Source organism: Dermacentor andersoni, chromosome 10 (genome assembly GCF_023375885.2).
Source record: "Dermacentor andersoni chromosome 10, qqDerAnde1_hic_scaffold, whole genome shotgun sequence".
Taxonomy (NCBI): domain Eukaryota; kingdom Metazoa; phylum Arthropoda; class Arachnida; order Ixodida; family Ixodidae; genus Dermacentor; species Dermacentor andersoni.
In genome coordinates, this window is record NC_092823.1 from 131,899,429 (window position 1) to 131,912,691 (window position 13,263).

The 13,263-nt window shown below is 42.3% G+C and overlaps 1 protein-coding gene across 2 annotated transcripts in view; it reads right to left on the minus strand.

Moving 5' to 3' along the window:
* LOC126545073 (uncharacterized) overlaps window positions 1-13,263 on the minus strand; it is a 36,892-nt gene that overhangs the window by 22,684 nt on the left and 945 nt on the right. Inside the window, exons 2-6 of one of the 2 annotated variants that reach the window (XM_050192760.3) lie at window positions 11,315-11,396; window positions 8,339-8,467; window positions 6,623-6,683; window positions 6,465-6,527; window positions 3,451-3,496 (exon numbers count right to left, since the gene is read on the minus strand). In XM_050192760.3, the coding sequence (XP_050048717.1) occupies window positions 3,451-3,496; window positions 6,465-6,527; window positions 6,623-6,683; window positions 8,339-8,467; window positions 11,315-11,396 (381 nt within the window). Of the gene's footprint in view, window positions 1-3,275; window positions 3,424-3,450; window positions 3,497-6,464; window positions 6,528-6,622; window positions 6,684-8,338; window positions 8,468-11,314; window positions 11,397-13,263 lie in introns of those variants that run through there. The other variant, XM_055078205.2, reaches the window with a different exon arrangement.

The following is a 13,263-nucleotide window of genomic DNA, read 5'->3' on the forward strand; positions in this document are numbered from 1 at the left end:
TAACCCAAACCATCTACCTTATTCTTCTTTAAAAGCTATGTATCTATTTATTTTTTTACAAAACGACCTTATCACCTTCAAAGTACTCTCCATTACAATTAATACATATGTCCAATCTGCGATTCCATTCTTCGAAACTTTTTTTCAACTTTTCTGTTTTGACGGCTGATAGCTCCTTCCCCATTTTTTCCTTCACCTCTTCTACGTCATGAAATCGCAATCCTTCCATGTTCTTCATTTGAGGAAACAAACAAAAAAGTCGCATGGAGCGAGGTCAGGCGAGTAAGCGGCGTTGGGCAAGGGATTTATGCTATTTTTTGCCAAACACTGCCACATTGAGATGACTGCGTGAGCTGGTGCATTGTGGTGGTGGAAAACCCAGTCCTCGGACTTCCACAAATCAGGACTTAAGTGTCACATACTGTTACACAATGTCTTCCGTACTTCTAAATAAAAGGACTGATTAACAACACCGACCTTGTAAGCAGTGTTTAACACCTCAACAGTCTGGGCGGCATTTTTCCCGAGCAAGAAACAATGTTTCATAGCCGCAGCACGCTGTTCACTTAAATCGGCCATCACAAAAAATGAGGAGTGCGCGAAACTCATTTCAGAAAAAGAATCCCTCTACCCGGAGAAAACCTGCCGGGGAGAAGCCACTGCATGCGATGAACTCAACGAGTGGCGCAACGCTTGCCTAGCAGGACATTAGCTCCACCCAGCGGAGCACTATTCCAGTTTCTTTTCGGTGCCCCCTGGTACATAGCATTCATAAACATCCAACGCACACAAAATTGATATATTTCTAGAGTACAAGGTCTTATGTGTAAACGGCAGGTGTCAGAGCCAGGCACTCTCTTATCAGCCACCTGGGCAAACTAGTCTGTTATCAAGTTGCACTACAGCAGTGCTATACCGACCAATCTGATAACATCAAATTCCTAAAAACACTCATGGGCATGACAAAGGGAGTGGAGTGGAGTGAGGGCGAAAGGGAAGGAAGCTGCATGCATATTATTTTATTTTTATCCTTTGCCATGGGCACTTATGGTATATACTATATGCACCTTTATTTATGTTTTATGTTTACATGCAACACATAAGGAGCAGCAAGCTAGGCAGAACGGAGACTTAGAAGCGATACAGTTTTCTTTCAACGTCAATTGTGCACTCAAGCGCTTAAAAATGTGTGCTACTTTAATTTCATGCGTGCTCTTCTGAATGCCTGCCATTGCCATTTTGCTGCCACTGTACGGGTGGCATGGCTTAGTCAAGCAAATGTTTGCCTTTAGCCGTGTCACATAAGACAACCTGTATATTGTCTTAAATAAATAAATCAGTAAGAAAGAACGAACAAAAGAAAGAAACTGTCTGTCTTTAGGCGACATTTTGAGCCACTTAATTTTTTTTTCCGGTGGCATTTTTAGTGACGTTTTGAGTCTTTGCTTTTGCCAATTTAGCTTGCTTATGGAAATTGAATAAATTTGCCAGGAGCATGTAGCCCTCTGGGGTCTTGCATTGCCACAACATGCCAGCACCACCACAATTTCTTTATTGTATGCATTTGTTTTCTTCAATCGTGCTCGCCCCATCTTTCAATGCCTTAAAAAACATTTTCGAAAAGCTTGACATATTTGTAAAGTCGTAGCACAAGCCCAAATTCGGGAGAGTTAGCAGCTATGGTGGTGGCGCTGTTCTTTTGTTATTTTTTTGCAATGCTGTCGATAATCAGTTAAGTTATCGATCAGTAACGAGTCTTCCTAAATTTCATTTTACCTCTTTGTAAATCACTTCAGCAATACATTAGAAAGTGTGTTTCAGCTTACTTGGGATCTACAGCATTTTAAACGACAATAGAAGTAAACAATAGAACAATAATAATAATAATAATAAACAATAGAAGTAAACTCCGTGGGTAAAAATATGTGCCGAGAAATATAGAAATTTGCAGCATTTCCCTATTTTTACATTCACAAAACAAGTGTGAGAGCTCGTATATTAGCAAACAGCGTAAAGTATTTCAAGTGCGCTATTGGCACTTGCACACACAAAGTTTTTATACATATATATCTACCTCCTCATTGCAAGCAGCAATTTTATGTATGTTCTGGACGCATGTACCAGTGCAAACACAGTGGCATCGGGATTTATGGTGGGTTGGTGGGGGGGGATATGTTGTAGTGCTTAGACAGTGACTGTCTCTGAAGAAAGCATGTCCAAACAATGCCACAGCGGGTAGGTAAGTTCAGCTCAACTACACCTAATTTGGCAGGGATCAAAAGATAGCGATAATGAGTGTATCGGATGCACACGTCTGTCTTTAGCAACTTACTGTAAACACAATAGGCTGCAGCTTCAAGGTTATCCCATCCGAGAACCGCAATAGTAAACGAGCTTAACAGCAGCAGTTACTCCCGCCTCAATCCTGGTTATGTACACTTGTGGACAACTCTCTGCATTACCAAGGAAAAGCTATGGAGGCAAAGTGCATGTGTTACTGATACGGCTAAAACAAATTTTATTTTTAGCATCCCTTTATTACAACACTTATAAGAAAATAAGGCAAAAAAATACACCACTCAATGTTAGTCCAAATTAATTCTTTTCTGTGTCTTGGTTAATGCCAAACCGTAACAAGTAGCAAGCTGTGCCAACTCAGCATCTACTCTGAAAAATAGAAAGCACTGCCAAACTCTGCCGTACTACTTGGTGCAGTAACACGTGCATAGAAGCTCTGCTTATGCAGCAGCTTTCCCTTCACCAGCTGAGTAAGCTGTCCACAAGTGTAGCACCTTTCCAATGCCACTGACAAAGGTATGCATTTCATCCAAGGCTGGTGCACAAGTGAATGCCACATATTAACCCACAATCAAGAACGATTTCCCACAAACTAAGAGGAAACTCTAGCGCTGCAACCGTTCAGCTACGACAAGAATGATGGGCCATGCATTAATTTATGTAACCTTGTAGCGTCAGACATTCTTTTAGCGTCATTTACTACACTTTATCTTTCCAAATTTCCAAGAAATCAAGGCAATAATCATCTGAGCACATGCACAATCATTGCAAACTGATGCAATTAAAATGTTGTACTTTACTAGGAAATGACCCAATTGAAAAGTCACAAAGCCACCAGGAGGACGCAGCTTAAGCAAATCCGCGTACACTGCCAACCATTCTCGTACTGGCTAGGTTGCCAAGCTTGCTGCTCCCGTAGACACTAGCACCAGAATTTACTACAGAAATCTCTACATTGAAAAATAACCATTTCTCACCGGCTTAGAAATGGTAAGCTCAACTATGAGACCATTTTGCGACGTGAACTTTTATACAGCGCATGGCAAGACACCACTTGTTTGGGCCTCAGGCATCCATCAGCTAAAGGTCATGCACCTTCTGCACCATGTGTCAATGCAAAACGATACATGCAGACACAGACCAATGGTATACCTGTTTGTAGCCATGAAATAGGAGGTCTGGGCCAAGTCTTTGCTAGCTGCAGAACGCCGCAGCAGGGGAAAAAAAATTAAGAAAATGAGACAGTGTACACCCGACGCACACCGCCTTAACTACAGACGGAGCCACCAAGCTCTATAAGTTAAAACTGGGCAGTACAACAGATCCATAGTTTACAACGAGTCAGGCAACACAATATTATCCAGGATCTCTGGCAGCTTTTGTGGAAAAAAATTCAAGGGCTTTCAAGGCAATGACAAAGCACTTTTAAGGATTAAAGATAAGCTTGAAAATATATCACCATCTTAAACAATGACCAATTATTCTTTTTTTTTTAATTTTACGTACATGCTTATTAAGCCTTTTTAGCATAAACTATATTCAGCCATAAAAAAACAAGATGGCTCACTACCAGAAGCTGATTGGATTGCATTGGCTAGAGTCATGGCTTGCACAAACCTCATTGTCAGATCATCAAAACCCACTAATGTTTGCCCAAAAGTTCAAAGATTTTTAAGCACTGTGTAAAGAAGTTTCCAGCCCTTGAATATGGCAGTTTCAGATTCAAAGCCTTCAGGGGTTTCAAGTACCACGAAGAACCTTGAACATGTTGCACATTCATGGTCGTCCACAATAAGTGGCTAGCCACAAGATTCCAGCAATTCACTTTGTACACGTGCAACAATGTCTTCTTTTGCCTTTAACTTCAGTGAGCATTAGGTAATTTTGAGTGAATCAGTAGCCCGTATGTCATGACCAGGAGAAAGCAAGCTAGGCTTTATACTTTCTATACCAAAATAATTTGGGCTGGATGCCTCATAAGATTAAACAATTTGTTCACTTAGTAGTGCACAGCACTTGAGAGCTGCACGCCGACAGCAGAGTTCAAATACATAAGTTTTCCTTCCCTCACATTTTAACAAAATTCTAACCCATATAACATGGTGCATAGGTCAGAATCTGGCCCATGCACAATGAAGGTATTTCTGTATGACATGATTGATCACAGCGCACTTTATCAAGACAGTCATTTCTTTCCCGACAGAACCGTTTTAATATTCCTTTAAGTGACTGCTAACTATAACAGAGATGGTTTGAAGGCACAAATTACATAAGCAAGAATGGAGTGTTGTCTGCTAGTAAGTGGAAAGGCCAGGAGAAACAAACGTTGCATCGGGCGCAGGCACGCCAAGCAGGTCGGGAAGAGAGGAAACCTTCCTTTCGCGGGTGGCACATGGGAATCGCAGCCGCTATCAGCGCTACCGGGTGTGTCACGTGAAACCCCTTCGACATCGCCCGGGTCTCTTTGGTCACCAACAAGCGGTGAGTGTAGAAGTCTCTGCTGCCACTTCCGTTTTCCCGCACGTGGTTAGCCAAACGTGTTTTTGCAGTGGCAATCATCGCAGCCGTTCATATACCCAGATGGTAAGTCGGAAGCCCTTATTTACCTAGCGTTTATTCCCTTCGAGGGAACCCTCAGTGATGTCAACTATATAGCTAGCTGGCCTGCTCGAAGTGTTAGTTGCAATCGTATTAAATGCTTTCCGAGTGTGCACGTGGTTGTTGTCTATTGTTTCCTCGAGCTTGTACCAGACCGTGGTTGATGGGCAAGCAGGCGCCAACCGCAGGGCTCGGTGTGCTGAGGTTTAGCGCCGTTGGCAAACCCCCCCTTATGCTGACCACTTGCACACGAAGAAGTTGAAAATGAAGTGGATGGTTGACAGAGCATACCAGAGGAAACTCTTCAAGAACAGTGATCTCATACTTAATGCAGGTCATACCTGCCTTTGAGAAATGTAAATGTACAAGAACGCACCCTCAGATGCCACCATGGTGCACTAACATGCAAAGAACTTGCATAGGCGGAGCACATCAACGCATCTCCGTTAGCAATACACAACAGGCAATGTGTTCAGGAGAAAAATACAAAGTGCTGGCAAAGATTTGGCTAAGAGCACAATGATAACAGCAATGAGTATCAAGTAATGCAACCCCCGGCCCTTGCCAGCTCAAACAGCGGACATGTGAGATACCCTTCGAAATAATCTATTAGAAGTCATGAGTTGGACCACAAATCTGCCATGAAAGTAATGGAGGCACAAGGTCCAAGGTAAGTCAAAGAAATGAGTAAGATGCAGAGAAATCTGCAACATGTAGCAGAATTGAACCAGCCAATCATGCTTTGAGGTGCTCAAGGCTTAGAAAAATTAGCATCAAGCCGCATACTAGGGCACACAAACAGTAACAGTGGAAGTAAATAATGTGATCTAGAATGTAACACGTAAGAGATCATAATAGCACCATGCATACTTTCTTTGTAACACTGCATAATTATATGACACCTGAGGTGCAAGCTCTGCACTGTTATCACACTGCACTCAATCACACTGCAGCATAGCTCTGATATTAGTTACTTTTGTTTACCGCATAGGAAATGTTAAGCTACTCACACTCATTTGTTTTGACAAAAAGAACAGAAATACAATCCCAAAACAAAGGTTTCACGATTCAACTTGTGCACATAAAGCAAGCAATAAGAAGCATGCAGCTAGTTATTAGCTAGCTAGATGCCTACAGGGCAAATCAAATGAGTAATGAAATGAAAAATATTACAGAGATTGATCCCTAGGCGTAAATCCAGTTCCAAATATCAGTTCCAAAGGTTAACAATCTTTGTTACCCCAATGACACCGCAACCTTAATGAGCAAGAATTAGATTGCACTTAGCCTCACAATGGACTACACAATGCTTTAGCACTGTGGATGTATAGGACTGATTCAAACATGTAAACATGAGCCTCTACAGTTTTCTTTAAGGTGGTACAAAAGAGTAATGTTTCTAGCATGGTATGGCTGATTGCAGCACTACAGTACGTCGCTGCAAGCAGTTCTTCTCTCGCCATGTTACGGTACTTGTACTGCCAGCTGTGAAATATATCTCTTTGCAATCATGACAGTAGCTAAACAAAACACTCATTGAAGCTTAAAAGTCCAATAACAGTACTCACCCCTGACTAGCTGACAGAAGTTCACAACATGGGTGTGTGGGTGTTCAATCCCAATATCAAATCCTGAAACGATCATCAATGACAGGATAAGCTCATTAGTCAACAAGCACAGCTGCTGCTTAGTGATAACAGCATAGGCGCAGCTTCCGCAACCTCACCTAATGTTTGGAGCATCATGTTCTCATTCAGGACAAGCTCCAATGCCTGTTCTTGATAAGCCTGCAATGAACGAGTCCAAAAAATAAAAATAAATGCAGGGCAGTTCATCGGTTAGGGCCCGAAAATTCTGAAATTACAACTGAGCCTCCTAAAGGGGCCTTGAAGCACTTTTTGAACATAGTAAGAAAATGTTGTCGATCTGTCATAGAGGCTCCTGTGAACATGTGAGCCTAATATTACTGAAATGGATGCAGCAGCAAATTTACAATGTCAAGTCAACAGCAAAAAATCAGTTGCCCTCAATTCCACAATGCTGTCGCGCAGCAGCATCGAAAGCAGCTGTACGCATCAATGCTATTGGCCGAATTCTTGATCCAAACAGTATTCCCAGCAATACATAAATGCTAATCTTGAGTTAAATAAATGAAAAATATATTAAGATAGAAAAATCATATCATTACAATGTGCATAGCTGCGTCAGCTGCACATGGCCCCCGAAATCGCAGTGTAGTGCAGCGTAGTGTAGTCTACCGCGGCAGCCACGAGTGCTGGGACGAGCCCTTTTGCCACCATGAGACTCAACTTTTGGCCGAAGCCTTGCCCTCTTGGCTTCTCCACTGTGTAGGTAGCTTCCAGCATGCTGGCAGAGCCGAGAGGAGGAAGAATGCCAGCCATCGGTGCAATAACTTCACTTATAGTTGAAGGATTCGAAAAAATTATGTGGCACGAGATTTGTGAGACAACATTCTTTAATAGTGAGGCTGTTTTACGATTAGTTGGAAAAGTGTTCTAGGTACCCTCTACAAATTAGGTGTGTAAACTTCAGTATTTTACGAGCCCTTGTCATTTGTGAGCCGACTGCTCCTCTTCAAGCATGAGCACACTGCAGTGCATTGTGAAGTAGTCCTGGATTAATTCAGTGGGAAAGCATTCATGGTACACTCAGAGGCAGCTCTCTCTCCTTCCATCAGGCAAAGCTACTTGTGGCACACGAAAGCCCAATACTTTTCCTTGACACCAACAGGGTCGTACATTTCACTTTGCGCCCCAAGAGCTTTATTTCGAGATTACAAAACATGAAATTTGCATTGTAATTGTTCAAACATTGTGGGAAGCATGGGGGGGACAATTCTATCTAACTTGGCACAACTTTAAACAGAAAAACTACTGATAAGTGTCAGGCCACCCTAAATAGTTTGCTATAATACTTTTTTTCTACAAACTGGTGTCGGTTTCCCTAGCTTATGTAGCTTCATGCCAGTGTAAGGTCAATGACAATTTTCCCTTTCATGAACCTTGCGAGCTACCACAGAAATGATTTGCCATATTCAGTATCTCTGTGCTTCGAATTGCCTATTAATTCAGCCCCGCTCTGGAACCTGCTAGCCTCCTGGCTAGCTCAGATGTTACAGCGACCATCTCAGAAATGCATTGGTCCCACACTCTATATCTGGACCAGGACAAGTTTTCTGTGAATTGCGAAGCTTTCTTTCTGAGAAAACTATATGGGTTTCCTTTGTAGCTTTCATGCTACAGTCAGGTGGATGACAATTTCCCTTTCATGTGCACTGCCTTCAATATTTTGTGCTCTTATGTCATAAAGGCCAATTGCAGATCGCACTGGGAGGGACATGGTAGACAACAGTGCAGCAAAACTTGTCGCCATGTGACTTCGTAAAGAGAGCTAATCCACGGGGGTGTCAAGTCCAACTTACCTCGCTGGCGGGGTTGAGCGGGGGAGCGTCCCGGTGCAAGCACATGTGGGCCACCTTGATGACGTGCTCCAGCTTGCGCGGCTGTTCTTCTACTTTGGCAGCCAGGAACAGAGCACAGGCTGCTATAGACTGCACGCAAGAAGCATGCAATGCTCAAGGCAGTGCAGACAGCCAAGTTTTTCTAGCTGAAATTTTCATCGCCTGAACAATGCACACGAGCTGCAGCAGTGGGTGTCAAGTGCACCAACATGTCAATTTAATATTTAACATTTTCAATTGCACTGTTTGCAACTTTATTAACCACCAGTGAGAATCAGTTATATGATGCAACTTCACGAGCTTGTGCCATCACCCAAGTCACAGTGGCTAAAGATACCGCAACCGCTAGCTGCTCAACTACCAAAACAAACTGTTAGCAGCATAAAGCCTTGAATGAGCACATTAAATAATCTCGCTTAGAGCGGTTATCAATAGCGCATGTCCCAAGACAGTGTCCTAGTAGCCCACACCCAAGTTGGTGCTGGACACTGGCTGGCGCTGCATTATGCATGGTACAGTGCAAACAGGGCAAGCAAGACAGGTATAACAAAGCCATGTCAGTACTAACCACTATGACACAGTGCTACAAATGTAGCACTGTGTCTACTGTCTTCTTTGTTGTCTTCTTGCATGCCTTGTTCGCGCTACATTGCACACACAAAACAAGGAAAAAATGTTGTCAAAACAAGAAATATGCTAGATTGACAGTTTCTGGAGACCAAGACACACGCAAGGTCAACGTAAACGCAAGTACCCTGTCTTATTCTCGTCTGTCAAGACCCACAACATTGGCTTAGCAGAAACTACAGCATCAGCAATCAAGAAAAAGGCTGCAGGCTCAAATTTCTGGTTGCAGCGGTCACACTGTAATGGTGGTGTGATGCGGAAATCCATATGTGCCATCAAAACTGACTGCAAGCCCTCCACAACACCATTACCAAGAGAAAAGGTGCAATTTTGCAACAAATTTTCTTAGTAGTGCCTGTCCTTCATGCATAAAACATTAAACCCAAGTATTAATTTCTACAGTGGTGTCCCTCTTAGCGAGCACGATATTTCAAGCTGTTAACACCACTGAGTGGTGCATAATAAGCCAATAGTGTGAGATCTGGAAGCATAAATGTGCAAGCTATAATAACATAATAATGACATGTGCCAAAACTGAATAAATGGGCCCAGAGGGCTGTTGCACCAGAGGGCTTTAGATTAATTTCAACACCTTGGGGTGCACCACAAACTAGGCGTGCAAGCATTTTTGATTCTGTCCCCATGAGATTACTGCCATCGGCAATCGAAGTGCAACAACACTTTGTTCAGCAGGTAAAGTGCACGTAATATGAAGGATTATTTGCACAGTAGCGCAAAAGCCCACGGACGGCAAAAGAAACAGACAGGATACAGCATTATTTCTTTTTCTTTCGCCACCCGTAAGCTCCTTCATGCTCGTGTGCTTCTGTGCTACTGTGTAAATAATGCCATACCAACTAGCCCACCAGTCAGTCCTTTGGAATATGAAGCATGCCACATGTGCAAGTTCAAACACAATAACATAGCACGAAGGAACTGATGGTTGGTAATGTATTTGGATTCAGAGCTGGGCAAGTTGGTATGTATTCAGTTTGAACGTGCTCTCCCAGGAAATGTGGTTGCTTGTGCGGCATTCTTTTCTATTTCCTGCAAGCACTGCGCAAACATCAGGGTTTTGTAGTGCTTGCAAACTCTTGACGATATATTTTAGGCATTACATGTGCCGTGCAGCTGCAAGCAATGAGATTCGTATTTTGCGCACAAGGCCACAGAAACGGAACATTGCATGCGAGTGTACAGCACAGATATGATTCTTACACCTGTATATAGGAGGGTAGTGCACATCACACTAAGCAGCATGTTTGCTTGCATGGGCAGTCTCATGTACAGAAAGCACTGTCGTGACACAGTCCACAAAGCACTCGCGTGCAGCACACACGATATCATGAATGCAGTGTTGAAACTTTCCACTCCCACCTTTTACTAACACAAGGGTACATAAAGCAAGATCTTCATACTAAGACTATGAGAGGCTGGCTTTACTGTCTGCATGCGCCCCCCCCCAGTGCAAGAACTTAAGCCAGCATGGGAATAATGTCCAGCACAAGCTTGCCCCTGCTCACTTTGAACGTGTTTCCAACTTTTTATGTTATTAACTTTAAAGCTATTTTTTCAGCTATTTTGTAACACGTGAATTACATTCAATCGTCTTCTAAATACTTCTATTCGACTACTCTCAGAATGCTGCAGAAAAAAAAAAGGAAAGTGGAGAATGTCACAAACTCCTTCAATCTGCAAATATAACTGTCCAAGTGTTGTCTAAACTTAGTGACACATACAATCTGAACCATCACGGCTAGTTTAGCGTGGAAAATTATGCAATTTAACAAACCTTCTGCAAATTTTAAACATGTCCCTGCTGTAAACGTACATTTGAGGCAGTCTCACAAGACAACTGAACTTCGATTAACTACAAGCTGCAATGTGCCTCAAAGAAGTCAACTACAATCTCAAAGAAGCGGTGAATGCTGAGCCAGAACTGGAACAGCATAACGATTCTATTTCAATTTCTTTTTGTGCTTCGTTGATAGCTAGACCAGCACTCCACCTATTAGTTATCACCTAGATTGCACAGTCATTAGTGACTGCTGCTAAGGAAGGAATGGAATCAAGCAAAAGGAATTATGTTATGCCGGGTGAGCTCTCCTTCTAGGAATCTTATTGTGCAACTGCAGATAGTACAAGGGAACTGTTATATTACGTTGGCACAGACCTCCCCATAGTAATTTTATCGTGAACCTGTGCATAATACAAACACTTATTGCTTGAGCTCATTTAAAACAGCAGTGGGTGGTGCAACAATTTGAGCACAAAAACAGCAATTCGTTCAACAAGAAAGATAGCACTTACATTTCTGTGGAACTTGGTGAACGAGTGGTAGTAGTAGAATCGATGCATGTAGACAATGGCAGTGTTGATACAGAGCTGGGTGCTGTTGCAGCTAGTCAAGGAGCATTGCAATGCACACAAAACAAAAGAAACGCTACCCCACTTGCAATGCATAGTGCGTAAATGCTTTATGTGCGAATGCAAGCAAAAAGCTAACACAAGAGCGTACACAAGCATAGACTGCCTCGGTTTGTTTTAAAATACTCAAAGATGTTATTGTGGAAGCATGCAAGTGTCGGTGAACACCACTGAACGATTACTCACAAAGCAGTTTGATATCTTAATGAAGTACAGGCAGTAGATTGGTGCTAACACTAAGAAGAAATATAAAGCACAGATTGATGGTTAACAGCAGATTGATGAGCTTCAGGAACTGTTTTTGACTGCTATTTTTGTCAAGATGGCTTGAATATGAGCTGGTAAAACTAAAGTATACTCTCCTTGAATTTGCCTTGTCAGCTACACTGAAGATGTCAAATTACCTTCAGAAATTGTCTCATTTCAGAGAAGAAGTTGGCAGTTACTAGTCTGAGGTATTCTCTTGGGTTGAGTCTGCAGTTTCTTTAGAACATACTGTAATTATTCAATACAAACAATTAACTAGCATCAAGCAGGTGGTGTCAAAATCCACATGAAGGAAAGCTGGTACTGAAACCTAAAAGTGACAGGACCGTTGTCTCCCCTTCGAACTATATCCTACATATGTTCTGCCTCACCAAGCCTCCAACCAAAAGAAAGCCAACCTTTCTGTCATTCCAAAGATATAACTCATTCAGCTTTATGTTGTTATCCTCTTTTGTGTTCTGACAAAGTAAACTAGCAGTTAGGTCAGTGTTATGACAAGGAGATGCCAGGTAAGCAAGAATGGGCATAAAAATTAGACAAACAGATACACTAAATTGAAGTTAACCAACAACAGTCCCATAGTATCACAGAATTTGACTTGTCTGCTCTGAACAAGTGCTAGTTAATACTTATGAAATAAAGAATTATGATTGCAATAAAAGGTGAAAGCAACCTGATTTTGCACATGAAAATCACATTAAATAAAGAACGCCATGAAATCCACATCAAATTGTCACTCTTAGTGCCACATCAAAGATTTTTAATCTGTGTGTAATACGAATTTGGAAAGGTTATTCAATATGAACTGACTTAGCAGTGATTCTCTTGATGCCCCTATGTTAATGTTTCTAGGTTACAGAGGCATCTTATCATCTTATCAGCATCTTATCGCATGAAATAGTGGAAATTGAAGGTAGCTGTGTTGCAATATGTTATACGCCGCTAACATTGAACAGGTGGCTGGAATATCCAGACTCATACATTTACAGTGCAAAAATCAAGAAAGTGGAATTGATTGATTTTATTGTTTACAAAAACGACACATAACCTAACGCAGCACTACGTGATGTCAGCGCTCATGATGGTTGTAAAAGCAAGGGAAATGAAAGTGCTATTTGTGAATGAACACCGCGGAGTGATCACGGTGTGAACTTGTTAAAATATATAACGTGGCAGCCTACAAAAGGCGGGGTAAACAAAACAAAAAAGAAAGAAAACGACAGCAAGGAAACGTAACGCCTCATTCACGCTGCAAACGACTAGGAAATGCCTCGCTAACCCTTGACCTGTATTCGGCGGCTTTCTCTCGCGAATGTTGCGACCCGCTCATGCGAGCACGAGACCACGAAAACACCGAAACTGCCGAGAGACGAAGGAAGATAATAAACGTCTTTATAATTTGCAACTCTTTTTCTCTCTCCGTTTTCGTGTCAATCGCTTAACGTAGCCATCAGCCACGAGCAACAGCGGCAATCCGAATGAATGGAGCGCCCGCGAACATTTAGAGAAAGCCAGGGCGCTTTGAATTCCAGCTATCGTGCGACGCATCCAAACGGCATAGTGAC